The 22,451-nt window shown below is 44.8% G+C and overlaps 1 protein-coding gene across 4 annotated transcripts in view; it reads right to left on the bottom strand.

Moving 5' to 3' along the window:
• MST1R (macrophage stimulating 1 receptor) overlaps positions 1 to 22,451 on the bottom strand; it is a 391,011-nt gene that overhangs the window by 119,070 nt on the left and 249,490 nt on the right. For all 4 annotated transcript variants that reach the window (XM_085625073.1, XM_085625074.1, XM_085625072.1 and 1 more), the window contains exons 5-8: positions 6,650 to 6,820; positions 6,256 to 6,434; positions 3,285 to 3,423; positions 1,611 to 1,753 (exon numbers count right to left, since the gene is read on the bottom strand). In XM_085625073.1, coding sequence (XP_085481199.1) covers positions 1,611 to 1,753; positions 3,285 to 3,423; positions 6,256 to 6,434; positions 6,650 to 6,820 — 632 coding nt within the window. The remainder of the gene's footprint in view (positions 1 to 1,610; positions 1,754 to 3,284; positions 3,424 to 6,255; positions 6,435 to 6,649; positions 6,821 to 22,451) is intronic.

Genomic DNA, 22,451 nt, shown 5'->3' with positions numbered 1-22,451 from the left:
AGGGAAGGCCAGAGCTACACAAGGACGGGAGTGGTGGAAGCCAGAGGAAAGTTGAAAAAATTTGAGTTTCTAAGACAGACAGCCTGCCTCAACGCCGGTGACTTCTGCGTCACCTGTGAGTCACAAGTGTCAATCCTATCAGTGCGGGCTCAGCATTTCACCCGTCGTCGGTTGATAGAAAAGAATCTCTTGAAATAGATTATACAAAAACACATGTTTTAAACACCGAGAGACGGTTCGGTTTGTACTGTGCATTTTAGTAAGTACTTCAGTGATCACTATACAAGGCCCTCGGAACCTTTACCCCAAATGCAGGAGGAGGCAACATGGGAAATAAATTGGAAGACACAAAGAACTCATCATAAGCATAACTCGTGAACTGCAAAGTAAACCATTACCACCAGCAAACTACAATGACACCTTTGCGCGTCTGTCTCTAAAGTAAATCCTTGAAAACTTACCTGACCGCCGGGTCCGCGCTACCTCTGCTGTGTGCTCCTGGACCGGGGTCCCGTTGGCACCTTCATGAGTGGCTGGTGGCAACCCCTCTCAGCCAATCCAGATGCTGCTCCAGCAGCGCCAGGATTGGCTTGAGCAGGGACTGTCCCCACCCATAGGAGACCGGGGGCTGCGGCCACTGGCCACTGGCAACCCTCGCCCTTGCTCGCTCTCCTAATGCACGGCACTGCAGTGCGCATGTTCGGGCTGATCAGAAAAATGATCAGCCCAAACCCAAACATGCATACTGGGCCTGCCCTGCTGCTGCTGTCAGTCAAGTGCTGCCCCGCCCCTGCCCCCTTCAGCGACGCGTCTGACTCTGAGACCTGACTGACTCCGGCCGCAGGACGCCGGTGAAGTTAATAAGTTAATCTTCCTCGTTAAGTTAACGAGGAAGAATGTGGTGCCATGCTGATTAGTGGGGCAACACCCCAACGTCCCTTTGGACGCAACGCCACTGTTCGCCACCGCCACTGTTGGACGAAGTATACAAACAGGGTCGTGCGACATTGAAAGAATATTACATGTGAGCGTCACATTGCTCTTTTAAAGAAGAAAAAAGCTTAGAAAGATGGTTGAAAAGTGTAGAATGTGTCTCACTGATTCCTTTAAAAAGTATCTGTACTTATTAACAACTGTGTAATGCAGCGAAAAATAGACGACAAATTATTTTAGACAACAGTCTGATCTACCAGCTGCCGTAGCTGCTTCTCAGCAATATTTTTTGGGATGAACCAAAAACACAGCATACAAGAATTGCTGATTAATCCAGTCAATTACAATCAAACATCAAAATGAAAATATTGACCAAAATCAAACATCACAACTAAGAAAAGATTGCCAAATTCTATGAAATTCTGCATAAGAGTAATATCGGCATAGCAGTCAAACGTGCTCAAAACCAAACTCCAATTTTGGCAACAAACTGAGATTTCTAATTATAAATCAAAATCAAGTGAAAAAGCAGAGTTAGGATTAATATATCAGTAGTTCTTGTTGCTAGTTGCTTGTTCCACTTTGGGGAGGCTTCAGTGAATAGTAAAATATGAAAATGCCCAAACAAGATGTCCATCAAGAAACACTAACCATCTTTCGTAAACGAGCCAACTTACCTGTCACCTCCGAAGAGACACTCTACTCCGTTTATGAAAACTTTTCTTTTGTTTCCAACCATCAGATTCTTCCCTCTTATAGCAACCTCAGTGCCTCCAGCCAGAGGCCCAAATGAAGGAATAACAGATGTTATGACGGGCTCCTAGTTAAACAAAAACACACACGATCAAGATTTGAGTACAGAGGATAATGTAGATGTCAAAGTAACATTGCTCTAGAACACTTCCTAACACTGGTTCAACAAGAGCAGGAGACATGCAAGACTTTCTGGCTAACATTTGACTTAGTTAAATATGCATGGATTCACTCTATGTACCTTCATCTTAAGTGGATGTCTTCCAAATTGTGACATATACCTAGCCTTTGCGAGTCAACACTGCACACCTCCTTTCTTGACCCCACAGTTTAAAAATGATTGCATACATCATGACAGGGCAATCTGCAGGTGATACTCTTAACTGGTGTAGCTTTGCACTGTATGTGGTAGGCAAAAATTCCAGCACAGAGTTAAAGGCCGAGCCAAAGGCATGGGCCTTTAACAAGAGAGCGGGCATTTAATGGCCGGTATAGTCCGCTACGGAGGGCTATAAGGCTATTAGAATATTCCGCCCCTAGAATGCAGAATGTTTTAATTAGTAAAATAAAGGCCTCACGTAGCCCGAGGGGGTTGAAATCCCCTCAAGCTCAGTGAGACCTATGTTCACAGCTACTGCTGTGAAAGAAAAACATTGGAATGTTGATGCTCCGGGCTTCTATCAGCCATTTGAAGCCCGGAGCACTCCATTGTCTTGAATAGAGCGCCCAACATTCTATGTTCCAATTGTTCTTGGTTTGTACAAGGATGTGTTTTTTTCAACGACAGAGTATCATTTGGTGCAAATCCATAACAACGTGGTCATGTCCGATTCAGATTCAAAAGTCTGCCTATTCGGTACCTGGCAAATCCTGTCTAATGGGCAGATGTACTAAAAGATGGTCGCAAACTACACGCCAACCTTTTGTGACCGGTCTTTCATTCTGTAATGTGACCTACGTAATAATAGGTTGCGTCGCAAGCTCCAGAGCTGCAGGGGGTTGCGAAATGAACTGCCTAATGAAAAACAAATTGGCGGGTCGCTATTCCCAAGTCCATGCGATTGGCTACAAAGACAGGGAGAGTAGACTACAAGGAACAGCAGCACACCGTCCCTGTGTTTGCGTTCCCAAACATGAAACTGTTTTTTCTTAGCAGCCAGTGTTGGAAGTGGTTCACTTACTCAGACATCTGGGGTAAAATCCTGGCATGAAGATGTGATACAATGCTTAATCTTGTGAGAACAGGCAAGAATGTCACACGCGTTGTACCCAATTCCTTTTTGACTACAAAGCCTTGTGCGCTGAACACCCAACTTAAAAGCAAAGATTATATGAATACGCCAGGAGTCACAACATTTGACACACATTGTCCACAGTGACAATGAGCCACCCATGATACTTTTTCCATATATTCATTGACGTTCAGGATTCAGCACCACAAGTAGATTTCAGCACTATCAATCCATTTGGTCATGTTTGCGATCTCAAAGTCTGAATAGCACACTCAGTGATGGAGTGATGGACCAATCACTAGGCAGACATCTACCATGGCACCCTTGTGACTCAGTCGAAAGAGGACAGAGGTTCTAGAAACGTACCACAAATGAGAAGCCTGTAATTGCTGCTGTGCCAAGGATCCGGTATGGAGAATTCCCTTTCTTCTCCTCGATGGTCACTACGATATCGGTGGACTGAGTCGCTGCCTGTGATCCCACTTTTTGAAGGACACAAACCAAGCTGTGTAGGCAAGCAGGACTTAGGATCAGTAAATTAGCAGTCATGCTAAGAAGAAAGCCCCAACAAGAAACATCATTCTTGCTAAACACCGCAAAGCAGGAACAAACCTCACACATGAATTTGCACACTCACGGATCAAGCATGGAAGACCGTAAGAAAACTTACCACTTCTATTTTAAAAATCTTGCAACAGGTGGTTCTATGTTTCCTGTACACAATACACAGGTTACAAGAAAATTCCCTAACAAAAGTTATACAAAGGACACCAAACACATTGTAGGGCTTTAGGTTAGAAGTGAACTTGCTAAAATTGTGTCTGGGGAGACAATTTATATGCAATAAGTTAGCTTATAGAATGTATTGCAAGATATTTACCCATCTACCGACTTTGGTGTCATTTAAGCACACTCTTTACCAACTGAGAAGTTGCGGTTTGGTGTAGGCTATATCATGGGAGACCCTTACCCCAAACACCCAATGCTGCCGATTCTGTCATCTGTATACCTGAAAATATTTACAATCCTGTGGTCTTCGGTGTTCTCAATTAAAGGAGATGGAAGTCTCTTCCCTGCTGTGGAATAAAGCACATCTCCTCTACACATACCTTTTTGGGAAGAGTTAATGGCCCCCATGTTAAACCCTGCATGCAGCAGCCCTAGATTAGGGATGCACAGCATCCAAATTTGCTAGTGCATGGCTGTTCAGCGTTGGTGCACGAGTGCCCGCCCCATGACGATTTTCAGGTTATCGACTGGAGACAAAAAAAAACTCCTGAACCCAACAAGGAGTTACTTAGATAGTGGCTAATCTAGCATAGATCCAGCCCTCATGGACCAGCATTGCACCCCTCATGTTAAAGCATCTGGTGCAATATCGCGTGCAGGGGCGTTGTAAGCCCCCCACATTAGCAGCTACAGCGGGGGTGGAGTTATTTATGGGGCTCTTGCGTCTGCAACTTGGAAGGCAAATGTGCATAATTAACGCTAAAGAAAGATGCGTTGACAGAAAAGCGAAAGACTGGTGGAAAGTCTAAAGTAAGGGTGGGTGTGCAATGTGGCCGGGGCCTACACGCAAGGGCCTCGGTCCCGAGGGTCGACATAGCTGACACTAGACACACTTGGATCTCTGTCTGGACCTGGCCACAAGTGGTCCAACAACTGTTTTATCTATACATGGGGGTTGCACCCAGCCTCCAGGGTTCGTGCTACATATTACTTGGGTAGAGGGCGGGTGGCACTCTACAGGGTGAAAGGGTAAATAGGTGAATAGATGGATGAAAGGATGGCAGAATGTAATGGTAAAATGGTGGATAGCAGCGGGTGGATGGAAGTGTTGAAGGCTGAATGGATAGATGCTTGAATGCTTCTAGGGAGGGTCGGGCTCACTTGCTTCACTTGCCTGGTGCCATTAGTGCTTTGGTTCAAAGTGGGCGGTATTTTAATTTTCTGGCTACTCTCTTGACAAGCGGCTCCATTTGAGTATGCACCTCTGAGAGAGGAGAGGCATGCACATTAGAATTACTGAGTAGTATCAGAGCTCTATAATGATCTCAATGGTAAATTGCAACCTTTCTCTTTAATGTTTTAAACTTTCAAATCTTTAAGCATTTTGTATGCATTGATCTGTTTGGATTGTTAATATGTTGAGTTGTGATGTAGCTGTAGCAAAAGTATTTCCAGGACAAAAAGACCTTCAACTTCTTGCTTTTCTACGATCACATGACCTCTTCATAAGAAATGGAGGCGTTGAATCGAATGGAAACTGAAATGGCAGAGTTCACATCCAAGCAACCACCGTTTTACTCCACTTAAGAGAATGATCCAGAGAGATACCAGGGGCTGCCATTACAGACAGTGCCTAGAGGCTGCAATGGGCATGTGCACCCATTTTCTGCGCCTCCCGGGCACTGCTATATTACAGAAGGAGCTGCAGACACTTGTGTGGCACCTTTTGTTATCCTGATGGCACAGCCACAATCTTAAGAGAGTGTTTCCACATTTGCATGGGGCATGGCCCCCTACAAATGAGGGAAATGCCTTGCCACTGCGCCTGCTCCATATTATGGATACAGGTGTAGAGACAAAAAGGATGTCAGGGCGCGCAGTGACTATGTGACACAAAAAGGTGGCACAACCATTGCCCCCTCTCAGGGCAGCCATTTAGAAGGGGAAGGAGGGTCCAAATGGGCCTTCCAGACATCCCCCTGCAGGCAGGTTCACTCACTCACTGCAAACCACCTACAATGGATCCCCCCCACATCCACCCATTGAAGTGTTTGTGGGTGCTGATTGGACAGTGACAGACCGAGCAGCTGCTTCAACTCTTCAGAATTAATGATGACAGAATTCCCACTATCCCAGCAGAGAAGCTTCCTCTTGTGAAGGATACAAAGGACAAACTGTACTTTTATTTACAATGCAAGGACATTTTTAGAGCATAATCCCTTCAAAAAGAGTAAAGATTACATGGGCAAGGAGACCTCTTTCAACTGCAGAGGTGGTTCGACAAGAGGCTTCCACGACAATAGAGAAAGCTATCGTCTCCCAGAGTGGGTGATGCCACCCACAAATGAGACAGTGACAAAGAAAACCAAACTTCTCCTTTTAGCTGCAGACCAGAGTCGATCCTTCCATAGCAAGATTGAGATATTTCGAGTGCCATCAACTCTCCCCTTCCTTTTCCACCTCAGACTCAGCAGTAGATGCTCCGCATTCTGAACTGGCGACTATGGCTTAAAATAAAATGGCTTTCCCGCTGCTGCACTGTGTAAGAGGCCTGCCCCTCTTCGCGTCAACCCAGCCCATGTCTACTTTCCCAACGCGGCTCGCTCACCTCTTGATCTGGCTTTTTTCAGGAATAACGTTGCAAGGCGTCTCTCCCACCATGATTTTGTGTGTATCGGGTGAAATGGCAAATTCTGGCTCGGAGGAGTACACAGCACGAGACTGGAAATCCCTGCCGCACAGCGTTATCTCCGTGGTGGCAGACACAGGAGCACTTTTTGGGTAAAACTGAAAGGCAAATTGTACTGAGTTGGAAATGATACGTAATCAAAGAAAGCAGAAAGTGGAAAGTGGAAACTATGAAAGGAGTGGAAATTAAGTTAAAAAAGAAATGGTATTAGAAAATGTCAAAAGATCAGCGTCTCACTCATTCATGGGTAAAAAGCATATCATGATGGCAAATAACCATACAAAGGTTGTCGACATGTCCGCTGCATACTTACGTCAGTGATGACGGGGGAGCAGGTTTCCCGATTCCACGTGGCCGAGCACATGGGCGAGCGCGTGCAGGTGTTCTCGCACCAGCCGCATTCCATGAACGGTGGAGCCCTCAAGCAGCGGCTGCAAGTGAGGAAATATTCGCAACCAGGACCCGTCACATTCACCATCGACAACTTCCGGTCCAGTAGAAAAAAGCCAGAATTAGGGACGAGGGTTGGAAAAGAAAAAGGGAACAGCTAAGTCACACAAATGAAATGTAGAAGTAAGAAATAGCAGCACACGCTGTCAAATATTTACAGAATGCAAGCACTGCATCACCACTCCAGGGCGTACGTGGCGCCCGTTAATTTATAAATTACCTGTTCAGGATTCCGACCTCTCAGCAAGTCTTAAGTTTCTAAGGGACATTAATAAAGGTTTGTTTGTAGCGCTTATTGCCACAAGCCTGCTAATAACCACTGTTAGTATTTATCATTTTTATTAGTCTATTTAATGACTTCGGAATGTTGAAAGACTGAATCAGAGTTGAAGTAATTTGAACTAGTGTCCTACATCGCAGCAATTATCAACAGCTAGCATTTAACGCAACTAAAGCAGACACGTTGGACTCCTATTTAAAACAAAGAAAATGCACCAGCACTGACCCTTTTCCAAAAAACCCTCCAAGAGCAGGCTAACTCAGCCTCTGCATTCCTTCCAACTCATATCACACAATTAATGTATGGATCTGGTCACAGCACGCAGGCCTGCTGGCAGCCCTTCTGACCCATGTCCACCATAAACCTTCAAAAAACATTCTTCTATCTACCTCTGCTGCCACACCTGTACAGGAATATTTCCAGAAGACCTAAAAAAGTCATATACACCCATTACTAAAGAAAATAAACCTGGACCCACTTAACCCCGACAGCTACAGACAAATTACAAATGGACTTTCCCGGGCAAACTGATAGAAAGAGCAACATTCACTCAGATGTTTCTTTTATGTGAATGTGTATAATAATCATGTTTACAAATATATAGATTTTTATTAGGTCTGTTTAACAAATGCACATATTACCTATGGTTATATTATTCCATGTTTAACTGGTGCATAGGTCACTGCATAAATAAGTAATTTTTATCATAACTATTTACATACAATTGCTTCATTACTGAATTATTTAAAAGTAATAAAAATATAAATTAGCATAAAGTACAGTGACACTGGAAACTCGGAGATTATTAAATACAACTAAATGTAGCTATATTACCTTCCTTATACATATGTACCTTCCATGTACTTCTGCATCTTTATATGTATTACTTACTCCTAATTCAGAATCTCCAATGCACTACCATATATATCTCATCCTATACCTCCCTCAATATTTCCTCTACCTACACTCTCCGATACATCCCGAACCTTATTCTACTACTTTCTTTAATGTACTACACTATTTCTCACCTTATACCTCTCTCAATCTCTGACTCACCCCAAACCCCATTCCACTACTATGATCCCAAAATAACCCTTTCTATACCATTCGCTCCTGCTCCCCGCATTATCTCAAACATTCTTTTACTATTCAGATATCCAAAACAAGCTTTTCTAAACCCTTCCCTCAAGTATCCCTCCTAGACTCATCTGATACCTCACCTTTCTCTATAATCTGCTTCTAGAGACTCTTCCCCCCATCTCTCCTTTACTCATCCCACGTCTTCTCCTACTGCTATGATCTTCAAATAAAAACTTTCTAGATCCTTCCCGTTTCTATCCCTCCACTACCCTTTCCAATCCAACTAACAGACTCACGTGTCCACCGCTCAAATTAATTTCATATTTCCCTACACTAATTCACCACAAATCCTTTTTAGGTTCCAGAGTAGTGTGCTACTAAAACGCTTCGACGCCTCGTCAGGGGTAGTAAGCGCTGTATAAATACAATTACAATTGAACTAACTAAGCCATCCTTCCTCCTTATAGAGAAGTAAGTGCCCTCACAACACATTCTCTGTTACCAAAGCACTCTAACATAATCGCTTTTATGTGCACATACAGTTGATTTCAAATCTAGATGGAGTTTTTAAAATCTATAGTTTGAAACTTATGTAGGTCAAAACCTTTAGTCACAAAAGTATTGTTCAAATATGTTAACTGTGTATGTATTCTGCATTTAGTTTGACTGTTGAGTTAGAATTTTTTTTTAAAATAAATATTTTAATATGCATTTTATCAGCCTCAAAATGGCCTTGCAATTAATCTCTCAAATCCCTGCAAATCGAGAACTAGAGCCAAGTCATGATAATGGTAAGTTTAGTGGAAATGGCCCAGTTTAGAATTTCAAACTGTTTCGAATTATACATTTTGAACGACATTATTTTTGTAAATTATTGTTTCGAAGTTTTAATACCCTGATTTCATAAGCTGTTCTGGTTGAGTGTGAAGTGCCAGAGGGTTCCTAGGATTGTTTATTCAGTTAAAACCAAATGTTTTCCCATCTAGCCTTTCCCTTATCTGCTCTTCTACGGTTTCAATTTGTCACATTAACAGATCTCAATTCGTGTTCACAGTTCGTTTTGTAGGGCGTGCTTTCCGAAAGCGATAGCATCCTCACGTTTTCTACTCGATGGAAGGTGCTTAGCTTACACCCACATTTAAACACGAGATGGCGCCAAAGGCAAATACAAAAACGTTGCCTTGTCTTTTATCGAATTGGACAAGGGACTTACTGCATGCCAACCAAGCACGTGGCATTTTAGAATAAATCAGGTATTTCTAACACTACATATGAGTATTTACGAAATGTTCACGTGAACTCTAGAGAACCACTAATCTACTGATGCAGACTACTTTACGATAAAAAAAAGCCTGGTTTGTTTAGGGTGTCAGCAGAAGCCTCGCCTATGATGACGCAGCAGTATTTTTGTTTAATAGCATTAGCATTATTATTTCGTACATAATTTAATTCAGCGGCTTGCCCTCTATATGCTCCTTAAAAACAGTTGTCACTGTTATCCAACGTAATGGTATTCAGAGTGATGACCTCCGAAGGATGAAAGACTGCATTGGCCCTTCTATGATTCAAGTTTCTAAACTGGAGGCAAGGCCACTGGAATAACGTGGCAGGAGAGAGACACATTATTTGCAGGGTTAGCTAAATTATGTAGCAAGAAGAGGTGAATTATACATCCTAGTGCGGCATATTTTGTGGCAGTATTGCTTCATTTTTTGTCATTTTTACACGAGTCAACATTGATTGGGCAAATGACTCACTTAATTACTATTGGTTTAACATCTAAACTTAGCAGTCAGCAACTGAAATGAGGTCACTTAACCTTTTCAACGGCCTACCACTGCGGAAACAAAGTATGGCAGCATTTTAATAACTCTTGAGCTGTTTGAGCTGAAACTGTTTTTTTTTTGCTTTTAATATGTAAATTATGCAACAGATGATGGATTATGTGGAAACCCTATAATTATGCGGAAACGGTTGCAGCCTCAGAATCACATAATTCCAATAACACCCTGCATATACACCATTGTCCTAGGAGTCTTTAATGGCTCACCAGCCACACTGCAAGATTACATTAGGCGCTGTGGGGTTCAAGGGGGAACACCATGGCGCTGAAAGGTGAGCAAAGATGAAGGAAGGTAAGATGAAGCGCACACAAGCTTTTGTAAACTACAGGCCTAATATCCCTGGAGAGAAGGAAAGCAGTCCCCACTTCCAGGTGTATGCTCATTCCACAGCAATTTGACACCTGCACCGAGCAGAGAGGTTCCACCTTCAGTTCCAGTTCCAAATATCTTTGACAGAACTACCAATACGGCAGGGGTGCAAATACGGTGTCCAGAATAGCAGCCATGTTACTTTGTGAAGTTGTGAAAAGGACCAAATTGAAGGGCCATGTGCTGTTGAACTCTGAAGGGCTCATGTGGTGTAGGTAGGGGCAGCTGGTACCTTTCGAAAGTGGTGAGGCAAGTGAAGTGCCCCACCACTTCCCCCCAAAAAAACGAAATAAAGCACCCCTTCCTCCAAAAGCCCAAAGTAAACAGCTCCTCCCTCCAAAAGCCCAAAACAAAATACCCCCTCCTGCCAAAAGCCCAAATAAAAACATAACACTAACTACAAAATAGAACACAACCCCTACACTTACATGCATTACGCATATCAAATAAAATAAACTAAAACTGCACTTACCCATGGGGCTTTGCGTCCTCAGTGTTTTTCTCCTTCTCCAATGCATGGAGAACTCCCCCAATCAATTCAAGACGCTGCTCTCATGCTGCTAACCAGCATGAGTGAAGCACTTGGATTGGATGTAGAGGGCTAGCGGGACGCTCCTTCAGGCCCTGGAAGCCAGTGCTTGGTCTCCACACAGGAGCTTCAAAGTGCGCATGTCACTTTGGCTGGCGCAAAATAGCCGCCCAAAGTGAGATGCACACTTTGCAGCATCCAGTCAGCCCTGCTTCAGTCCTCCTCTGCAGCCAATCGGCAGCAGAGGGCACAGCCAGTATGTCTCTGGGCTTGGGGCTGGTGCTGAGTGCGCCCTGTGCCGGTAAAATTAATGTGGCAATGAAATCATTTATTGCTATTTTATGTTTTCCTGCGTGGCTTACAGTAGGCAGGGGGGACAACGCCCCCCACCCTTGACAAGAAACCGCTGCTGGGTGTAGCAAGGCTTTTGTGGCTTCCAGTAAGGGACAGAGCTCAACCCTGGTATTAAGAGATTGTTTATAATCATTCTTCCACAAGTCAATATTTTGCCTTTAATTCTGAAAATTATTTTCACTCACCAGGTGATGGCAAGCCTGGCAAGGTATTGGGTCTGCGTCAGGCCCTGAAAGATGGAGACGTGCAATTTTGATCCCATCTGAGATACTGTAGGAGTGCATCATAATCATGCATAGTCAGCATTCAAATGTATTCTGTGTGATTGTTACTAAGGAAAATGGAGTATTGCATATTTAAAGTACTCCACATGAAGAATTATGTGTAGAGAACGTGGCTTATAAAGGTCCATGTAACATTTATATATTAACGTGACAGGAGAAGTTAACGTAAAATGTGTCCCATTGTGAGGTTAATAAAACAGAATGTGAATGTATAGACTAATGTTTAAACAGCTATAAGTGTAACAAGAATTATTTCCATACAGGTACATTTAGAATGACCTCTTCGTAATCCTTTACAATTTATTCATGTATTAGGAACCTGCATTTATTATGTGTGTAAAAATGTGCACGCATTCTATAACTCTGTGCATTGCTAAAGTTGACTAGAGTTAGCCTCGAGAAAACTGCAAACGTGAGCTTGAACTGAACAGTCTAATTTGTAATTCGTATTTCACCTTCAACGTAGAATGTATTTGCTTGTATTTTTGTTTCCATTGCAGGTGTGGACAAAGCCTCAATAGTAAGCATAGAAGTATTTTGTTTTCATTCGATAGCAAGGTAGGAAAAGACAAAGTTTGGCAGGGAGAAGCATGGTAATGAGCAAAGAGGCGAGTTCTCATGGAGGAGAAGAATAACCAAGGACGAATGAAGTTGCAATTTATCGATGTGGGAAAGGTGATGCAAGAATCCAGTTGTGCCGGAGTCCTGGAAGAGTACTAGTAAAAGTCACGTGGGATTGTCTATCTTGAGTACAATTGATATTTTATGCTGTAACTTAGTGAGGGGCAGAGAGACATCTTAGGACTTCACGGGGAGCAGATCTATGTGTCTGCTTGTGTGGCTTTATGCTACACTGACCAATGGTTGGAGTGCCTTCTACTGATGACTTGGATGACACCTTTCTGATTTTACCTTTACTAAATGCTTTTAAGTTTAAGATTTCTCCCTTTAAGGTAGTGTAGGGAGAGATAGCTTGGTTATGCTTACCTTGGAGAACCATTTGATGCAGTTTAATACTCAATTCTTTTTCCTGATCATATCCATCGTCATCTCAGAGTTAGATGTCTGCTTTGTATCATATAGGGTAAATCTTTTCAGCAGATTTGGACTCTTTTTTTTTTGTTCTGTACTTCTATGCGGTAATGTTGAGTTTGGTCTATATCGATTTGTTTATAAATGTATAATTAAAGCCTACAAAGCTCAGATTAGGTTGTAAAGTGGATTACTGTGTGACCACATTGGTTACGCTGTATTACGATTTAACTGTGATTGTTTCCTCCCATTTACCTCCCAAGCTGCTACCAAGATAATCGGTCTGGAGATAAATGTTTAGGTAGGCCCAAGCTCTTGCAGTGGGACTTAAAAGAACCCCATCAAAAATATTCAAGGCAGCACTACCTCTTTCCTTCCTATCCTTCCTCTATCTTTCTTCCCATCCATTCTGTGTCTCCTCATCGCCTCTCTCTCTTCTCCCTCTCTCTCTGATCTTGAGATAGCACCTTAGTAGTGATGTTAGGTCTGACTTTTGATTTAAAAGTTATTTTTTTAGTTTCTCAAGTTTGGCACCATTTGTCAAATCTGCATGAAACTTTCAAAATAAGTTTATCTAATTTGGATTCATCATGGGGAGTGTCATGCGGATTCAGCAAAAAAAGGGGGCAGTCCAAAAGAAAGTGACTTTTCCCATTTTAACTCCCATAGAATGTTTTGCTCACCGATAAAGATAAAATGGGTGAACAAAATTACTCCAAACTTGGCATGAAGGTAGAAATGTTTTCATGAGAGTTCCTTTCCTTGGTTTAGTTTAAATTAGTCAATTAGTTTGATAAATTCGCATTGGAAAAGGGTTTTTGCAGGCCTTAAGTTAAGCCAAGCTGTTAATCAAGATAGAGATTTCTGGACTGTTGGTGTGCAGATGGTCTGCGAACTCAAGTTCAAGGACCATTCGCATTTTAAAAAAATACTCAAATCCAATTGGAGGCTGGAGATGTTTCCTCCCGTTGTCCATTTCAGGTCCACAGAACCAAGATCCTGGATCCAAAGCTCTTTGATTAGCTGGCCGAAACTGGAAGAGTTGCAGCCAGCACTACAGGGCAAGGGGTCTGTTGTAGCTGGAGGGCATTTTCATAGAAGAGTCTAGAGCAACTTAGGTAGGAGGTAAGTTCTTTATTCCATGTATGGCCCTTGGGTTACAGAAGCAGCAGGTAGTTCCTTACTGGCTCCATTCCCCCTCTGACTGTCCCCGTCTCCTAGGTTCCACACCATACCACAACACCTTCCACACCATACCACAACACCAACTTTCATATTACATAATTCACTCTAGGGCAGTCTAGACACCTGCTCAGATAAACAGTGAATGGGGGCAGGTACATTATTACAGGGACTCTGTATGCTGAAAAAAAATGAAGGAGCCATAAAGGGTCACAGGGAACATCCCCAGACCGCCTGGATCAGATGGGGGTACGGTACCCTCCTAGTTTCATAATATCAGTATAGAAGATTCTATTGCAGGTGTTTCTGGAGCTCAAGGCTAGATTCACAGTCCATTGCTTGGCATCCAAAGTACCCAAACCCATGTTTAGGGGCAGCAAACACTCTCCTGGCAAGAGATATTGAACCCTTTGTGGACCTACCTTGAGTTCGAGATCAAGCACAGGGTCCAAAATCCTGCAGGATTTTCAGCAAGGGTACACGAGTTTGCAAAGCTCCACAAACTCCAAGAAAGGATCCAAAAACCATTAAAAAATGTAATTTGAAAAAAACAACAACAAAGAAACAGGGTCAGGCAAGAGGCCAGGACTGGCAGCCAAACCCTACTGTGTACAACTACAAGTAATGCACACCAGGTTGAGGCCGCCAGGAGAGGACGGAGTGCACTCGCTGCACCCAACACCCCGTAGCACACAGTCAAATCCAAAGGCTATGCACAGGGGGGGTTTCGTGGGGCACAAGGACAAAGAGAGACCCTGTTTAGGGGCTTTGGACAGACATCCTGCTCTTTCCTGGGTAGCGGACAGCAGTGACCAGTTGTCCCCAGGGAATGTGAGTTTCTTTGACCAGTGAACTTGGTGTCCACTTCCGGGATGCCGTCCAGCTGTGTAAAGCGGTACAAAAGGGGGTGGTGATGGACGGAGCATCAGAACCAATCAAACACTCACACCCAGTCAACAGATCTGGGTTTGATCCATCACCGTTCTTTAGCCCACTCTGCCACCCCAGTTCAGACATGGCCATATGCAAATCAGTCTGACCCTGTGCCTCATGGGAACAGTCCATCCCGAACTGCCAAGCCATGCCTTCCCTGGACCGGAAACAAGCTTCCTAGGACCGGTTTCTGGCATTTCAGCCGTCTTCAGCCAGGCTTGCTTGAATCCAGTGGCAAAGTGAGCCAGGGACTCACGTCTGAGCATACCCTGCCAACTTATGGCGAACAAAGCAGTACAAAAGGGGGTGGCACAGGGTCAGACTGATTTGCATATGGCCATGTCTGAACTGGGATGGCAGAGTGGGCTAAAGAGCGGTGATGGATCAAACCCAGATATGTTGACTGGGTGTGAGTGTTTGATTGGTTCTGATGCTCCGTTCATCACCACCCTCTTTTGTACCGCTTTGTTCGCCATATGTTGGCAGGGTATGCTCAGACGTGAGTCCCTTGTTCACTTTGCCACTGGATTCAAGCAAGCCTGGCTGAAGACGGCTGAAATGCCAGAAACTGGTCCTGGGAAGCTTGTTTCCGGTCCAGGGAAGGCATGGCTTGGCAGTTCGGGCTGGACTGTTCCCATGAGGCACAGGGTCAGACTGATTTGCATATGGCCATGTCTGAACTGGGGTGGCAGAGTGGGCTAAAGAACGGTGATGGATCAAACCCAGATCTGTTGACTGGGTGTGAGTGTTTGATTGGTTCTGATGCTCCGTCCATCACCACCCTCTTTTGTACCGTCCAGCTGAGTAAAGCAATCTAGATTGTTTTTGTTAGGTCTGTGGCTGTCACCAGGAACTAATTAGGCCTGAAGTCTTGATTTCTGCTTTTGGTAGCCATTTTTTCTTTTCTTGGGAGAGCTAACGCTGGATCTGGGCTTCTCCAAGACCAGGCCTAATGGCGACTTTGCTTCCTCGAGAAGGACTACTCTGGAGAGCGACTAAATACCATCCTCAACAGACAGCACCTTATTTGCACTGAAGCACAGCCTATCCCACTGAGATGAATGGTTGATCTTTGGGCAATTTCTGTCTTTGCTGATATACTGGGACCTCTGTAGCTGCAGGGAAAACTCAAGTGCCCAATAGAGGCCATTCACTAATGCCTAAACATTCCTACCCGCTGCTCATAGGTTGGTCCACGCCTTTTTTTTGTTTTTGCTGAGTTTTATATAGCGCAAACTTGACCCGAATCCAATCAGGTATCAGAGCGCTTTACATAGCACCAGTTACGTTACATGAGGACACACATTCATTTTTTGTTAGGTACGGGGAGATTAAGTGATTTTCCCAGAATCACAGGATGTTCACCGTCATTACAGAGACTTGAACCCAGTTCCCCAGATCCGAGGTCGAGCGCCCTAGCCGTTAGGCCAACTCCTCTCCCACCAAGTCTGTTGAGACCTGTACAGGTAGGAGCCACTGGTGATGGGGGGCCTCCATAAGATTTTGTGGGCAGAGTCCCATTACTGTTTCCAGATGCCACTGACGGTAACAAAGTTGATAACCTCAGCTACTGTCATTGGTAGACTCTATGTGAACATTGCGGAAGAGCTTCTGAGTCTGTTCTTATATGTGCACAGTGTGCATGCAGAGGCAAGAGAGTATACAAAGGATATCATACAAACTCCAACAAAGATGAAGCATACCCTAGACCCGTTCTCCATTTTTGGGGAAAATAAGCAACAAAATAAACTGTTTTACCACAATTTTACTCAAAGTTTTCTAGGAGGTATGCTTTACCGTTCCCAACGTTCAGGGGGTGCGCTCTGCTGATTTCGCACACATTGAAAATATACAGGAATATTTGAGAGCCCCTTCAGGATCCTCTTTAAAACCTGTTACTTTTTAGCCAACGTATTTGAAATTTGGCATGTAAAATACACTATTTCAACCCTTTTGAGAACCATGTTACCCCTAAACCTGTTACTCACCCGTCAACAAGGTCGAACAGGGACAGAAAATAGGCCCAGGCACAAAAATAAAAGTGGCCCTCTTCAGTGAAATAAATAGCTAAAAAAGTGGCCTATATGTGAAAACTGTGGCAGTTTTGAACTTCTAAAGGCACACTGTCAGGGCCGGACTTGGAACCACAACCTGCCCTGGCAAAGTGCTCGGCCGGGACCCCCCACCCCCCCACCCGGGGGTGGGGGGGGTGCTGCCGAGCTCTTTGCCAGGGCCGGTGTTCGGCCGATTTTGTTACAGGTCCGATTTTGCAGCTATGCTGCAAAAACGGCCCTGTAACAAAAACGGCCGCCAGGGGCCCAAAACAGGCCCCCACCCATGCGGCGCACCGGGGGATTGCCCGGTGCCCGCTACGGCCAGTCCAGCCTTGCACACTGTGTAAGTGTTCAACAAAGTATAGAAGACTGCATGGATTTGAGCTTACTGCAGGCAAGCTTTGTTTTAATATCAGAGAAATCAGCAGTATAAACTGGTGAAGCAGACCATAAAACAGGCCCACAGACAGCCAAACACGGCCGACACACTGACCTGCCTGCCCAGTCCATCGGGCACTGCCTGAGATGCCCTACAGGCATGGCCACTATAATTATGTGATTGTGTGGCCGCAGCTTTTTCGCATGAATATAAATTTGCTGCACTTGCCACATAATCAATCATCTGCTACATCATCTTCTGATTTTAACAAAATAAATTGTGTTTCTAGCTCCAACGGTTTAAAAGTTACTAAAAATGCAGCAACATGTGTTGCCGTGCAGTGAAAGCCCCTCTCCGAAGATTGTTTTGTCACCTTTCTGTTGCTCATTGCAAGATTTGGGTGTTAAACTGGTACTAATGAAGTGCAACCAATGCACTTGCTCTATTAACAAGCGTATAAATGACAAAATAATGAAGTAATACTTTCATAATATGTGCCGCATTACTCCACATAATTTGCCATTTCTTGCCAAATAATTTACTCGACCCTGCCGCATAATTTGACCCTCCCCTGCCACATAATTGCAGTGGCTATGGCTATAAGCCATTAGGACCCTGCAATGTCAAAGTCGAGTTGGCTCACTTACTTAGCTCCAATTCGTGGTGGCTAGACCCCCACCACTTTTTTAAATACACAATCCCTAAAGTGTAGGACTGGCCTGTCGGGCACGCTGGCCCTTCAGAGACACTCCACCGGGCGTTTATTATAGATTTCGTCATGTGCCACGACCCCCCCCCCCCCTCCCCCCCCCCAAAAAAAAAGAATGTCCCACATACTGGTCCTTTCAGCCAGGCCCCTCAGGCAGTGACCTCAGCACCGAGCACGGACACCCGTCCTCCTCCTCGGCGTGAGAAAGTGAGGCATAAAACTTGACAATGCAATTGATGAGTAGACCAATGCTGATTACAGACTTTTATTGCAGCAGTAAAGAAAGAAGCATTAACGACCTATTCTGAACCAGCAATGTTGGTGATTCAGTCACTCCTAAAGCTTTCGCCACTTCCGTTTGTAAATATTTAACCCCAACATAACAATTTTGCGAGGGGTGAGGCAAGGTGGACGTTTGCAAAGAGCAAAAGTCAGAAAAGTGTGATAACTCAGCGGCAGATAAAAGCGGAAGCAGGTATCTCGCGAGGAGGCGACAGTCACGTGACACCAAGGAAAACAAGCGGATTTTCGGAGGATGAGTAAACCTGTCAACCTCCCTCCCTTCGGTTTGGTGAATTTTAAGATTGTGTAACTAGTATTAAACTTAACTACACATGTAACCCCTCAGTCTGTCAATCCCACGTATGCTGTATTACCTCGGCTGCGCAGAAGGGGGCTTTCCAACTCTGCCCTGAAGGCAGATGTCTCGGAAGGGCCGTTTGGCAGTGTGACGCATCTGGACTCCAAGCAGACGCATGTCAAGTCCAGGAACACGCTTGTTCATGTCTACTCCCCACGCAAGTAAATGTTTTACAAAACAGGGGATCGCGCTGAGAATGACTGCAGGGGATGAATTGACAAATCCAACCATCCCTGTGACCTCAGCGCCGGCAAACTCAGGAAATTGGCACAGAGACAGCTGACAGGACCAGGATATGGACACATGATGCCATGGTAGCTTCAAACTCCTTGAATTATGCAAAATTGACTCTTAACCTGGAGAATTACATCTCCAAGAAATAGATTATCTATGGTGCTTTCAGCAAATGGACTGCTCAAGTGATGGACTTAGAGACACCATCACTCAGACAGAGATTACTAGAAAAGAAAACCAGGAACACAACCAACCAACGGCGAAAGGGACGATGTAGGGAAGGCCCACCAGCATCAGCCGCAATCATATTTTTCCTAGGTCATTTGTTATCTCGGAAGTGTTCAAATTTCAGAGAGAAATATTACAAGAGAGTGCTCAGAAATCTTGCTGTGGTGCACATTTTGAATGGAATTATGTCGGGAGTCACCACGTCACACCCACTACATCAGGAGTCATTACCATGTGTGTACCACTACATCAGAGGGGTCCTGTCAAAACGGGAATTGTTTTAATATCGATACATTTGATGTATAGATAATATATGCCATTTCATAAACCATACACGCAGATTGTTATGCTATTTACTGCCATTACAGAGCGTGGGAAGGGGCCAGGACTTGTGCATGTACGGTTTATGCCATGGCACTTTTTCATGTATATTAGTTTAACCCAATCCATTAAACAAAAACTAGGATTCATGTGATGAGATCTGTGCAATAAGGTAACAATCAAATTGCAGCGGTATCCTGACTAGTTGTTTCCCTGAGTACATTTGTTACACGCAATCAAACAGTAATCAGCATTTTTGCTGTACTGCGGCAATATCCAAGAATTTGACCTTTGCACAGTAATAATAATTATGTGAATGTGCCTTTATTAATAGTTACTCTAATTAACCAGAACTGAGCCCTTTTTTTGGCTAGTTGGGGCAGTTCGTCCTTAGGACTCCATAACTTTTTTCCACATAAGGTATCCACACCTTGTCCCTGGCGGGGTGCATTGCCATCGCCAAGATGGTGGTGCTCCCCAAGTTTTTATACCTATTTCTCAATATCCCCATCCCAATCACGGCTCATTTTTTCCGGACACTTCGTTCACTCATCATTTTTCTCGTCTGGGCTGGGCGTCAGCCTCGAATTGCATATGAAACTCTCATGCTCCCTTTAACATGTGGTGGGCTGGGCGCCCCGGATTTTAAATTATATGCACTCAGCGCTCAAGACAGCTTCCTTCATTTCTGATTACATCCTACGCCCTTCCAGCCTCATGTAGCGGTTGAAGCTGACCTTGCAGCCCCCCTGCTGCTCCAGACGGCTATCTTTGCCCCCGCAAACCCCCGCGTGGAGAAATTGATACATTTGAGACTCTGCAATGGGCCTGGAATGGCCTTCGGAAATTTTCCAGCTCTAGCTTGCTCTCTGCCGATTCCATGCCCATCGCATACTATCCTGCATTTCCTTCCTTGCACATGGCCGGGATGATAAGACGTACGACTTCTTTAGGGCTCCACACGTTGTCTGATCTCTATCCCGCCGGCGACTTCTTTTCTCTTCGAGCCGAGTCCGACCCCTTGGATACCGTGCTCTACTACCAACTTAGATTTGGGAAAAAGGGGGTGGTGATGCACAGAGTTTCTGAATGATGCAGAATACTCTTACCAAGTCAAGAGATCATGGTTTTAATCCATCACCGTTTTTTAGCTCACTGCACCATCCCAGCTCAGAACCTGGCTACATGCAAATTAGTCTGTACCTGTCCCAGTGCATGATGGGAACAGGGCAAACCAAACTACAAAGCCAATTCTTATACTGGGAAGGAAACAAGCTTCCGGGGACCGGTTTCTGGCATCACAGCCTTCGTCGGCCCGGCTTGCCTGAATCCTGATGGTGCAATGAGCAAGGGACTCACGTCTGAGCATACCCTCCCACACTGAGTGTGGATAAAATCGATTTGGGAAAAAGGGGGTGGTGATGGACAGAGTTTCTGAATGATGCAGAATACTCTTACCAAGTCACGAGATCATGGTTTTAATCCATCACCGTTTTTTAGCTCACTGCACCATCCCAGCTCAGAACCTGGCTACATGCAAATTAGTCTGTACCTGTCCCAGTGCATGATGGGAACAGGGCAAACCAAACTACGAAGCCAATTCTTATACTGGGAAGGAAACAAGCTTCCCGGGACCGGTTTCTGGCATCACAGCCTTCGTCGGCCCGGCTTGCCTGAATCCTGATGGTGCAATGAGCAAGGGACTCACGTCTGAGCATACCCTCCCACACTGAGTGTGGATAAAATCGATTTGGGAAAAAGGGGGTGGTGATGGACAGAGTTTCTGAATGATGCAGAATACTCTTACCAAGTCAAGAGATCATGGTTTTAATCCATCACCGTTTTTTAGCTCACTGCACCATCCCAGCTCAGAACCTGGCTACATGCAAATTAGTCTGTACCTGTCCCAGTGCATGATGGGAACAGGGCAAACCAAACTACGAAGCCAATTCTTATACTGGGAAGGAAACAAGCTTCCGGGGACCGGTTTCTGGCATCACAGCCTTCGTCGGCCCGGCTTGCCTGAATCCTGATGGGGCAATGAGCAAGGGACTCACGTCTGAGCATACCCTCCCACACTGAGTGTGGATAAAATCGATTTGGGAAAAAGGGGGTGGTGATGGACAGAGTTTCTGAATGATGCAGAATACTCTTACCAAGTCAAGAGATCATGGTTTTAATCCATCACCGTTTTTTAGCTCACTGCACCATCCCAGCTCAGAACCTGGCTACATGCAAATTAGTCTGTACCTGTCCCAGTGCATGATGGGAACAGGGCAAACCAAACTACAAAGCCAATTCTTATACTGGGAAGGAAACAAGCTTCCGGGGACCGGTTTCTGGCATCACAGCCTTCGTCGGCCCGGCTTGCCTGAATCCTGATGGTGCAATGAGCAAGGGACTCACGTCTGAGCATACCCTCCCACACTGAGTGTGGATAAAATCGATTTGGGAAAAAGGGGGTGGTGATGGACAGAGTTTCTGAATGATGCAGAATACTCTTACCAAGTCAAGAGATCATGGTTTTAATCCATCACCGTTTTTTAGCTCACTGCACCATCCCAGCTCAGAACCTGGCTACATGCAAATTAGTCTGTACCTGTCCCAGTGCATGATGGGAACAGGGCAAACCAAACTACAAAGCCAATTCTTATACTGGGAAGGAAACAAGCTTCCGGGGACCGGTTTCTGGCATCACAGCCTTCGTCGGCCCGGCTTGCCTGAATCCTGATGATGCAATGAGCAAGGGACTCACGTCTGAGCATACCCTCCCACACTGAGTGTGGATAAAATCGATTTGGGAAAAAGGGGGTGGTGATGGACAGAGTTTCTGAATGATGCAGAATACTCTTACCAAGTCACGAGATCATGGTTTTAATCCATCACCGTTTTTTAGCTCACTGCACCATCCCAGCTCAGAACCTGGCTACATGCAAATTAGTCTGTACCTGTCCCAGTGCATGATGGGAACAGGGCAAACCAAACTACGAAGCCAATTCTTATACTGGGAAGGAAACAAGCTTCCCGGGACCGGTTTCTGGCATCACAGCCTTCGTCGGCCCGGCTTGCCTGAATCCTGATGGTGCAATGAGCAAGGGACTCACGTCTGAGCATACCCTCCCACACTGAGTGTGGATAAAATCGATTTGGGAAAAAGGGGGTGGTGATGGACAGAGTTTCTGAATGATGCAGAATACTCTTACCAAGTCAAGA

This window comes from Triturus cristatus, chromosome 9, assembly GCF_964204655.1.
Source record: "Triturus cristatus chromosome 9, aTriCri1.1, whole genome shotgun sequence".
In the NCBI taxonomy this organism is placed as follows: Eukaryota; Metazoa; Chordata; class Amphibia; order Caudata; family Salamandridae; genus Triturus; species Triturus cristatus.
Note: the sequence above shows the minus strand (reverse complement) of the source record. Positions and strands in the feature narration are given on the sequence as shown.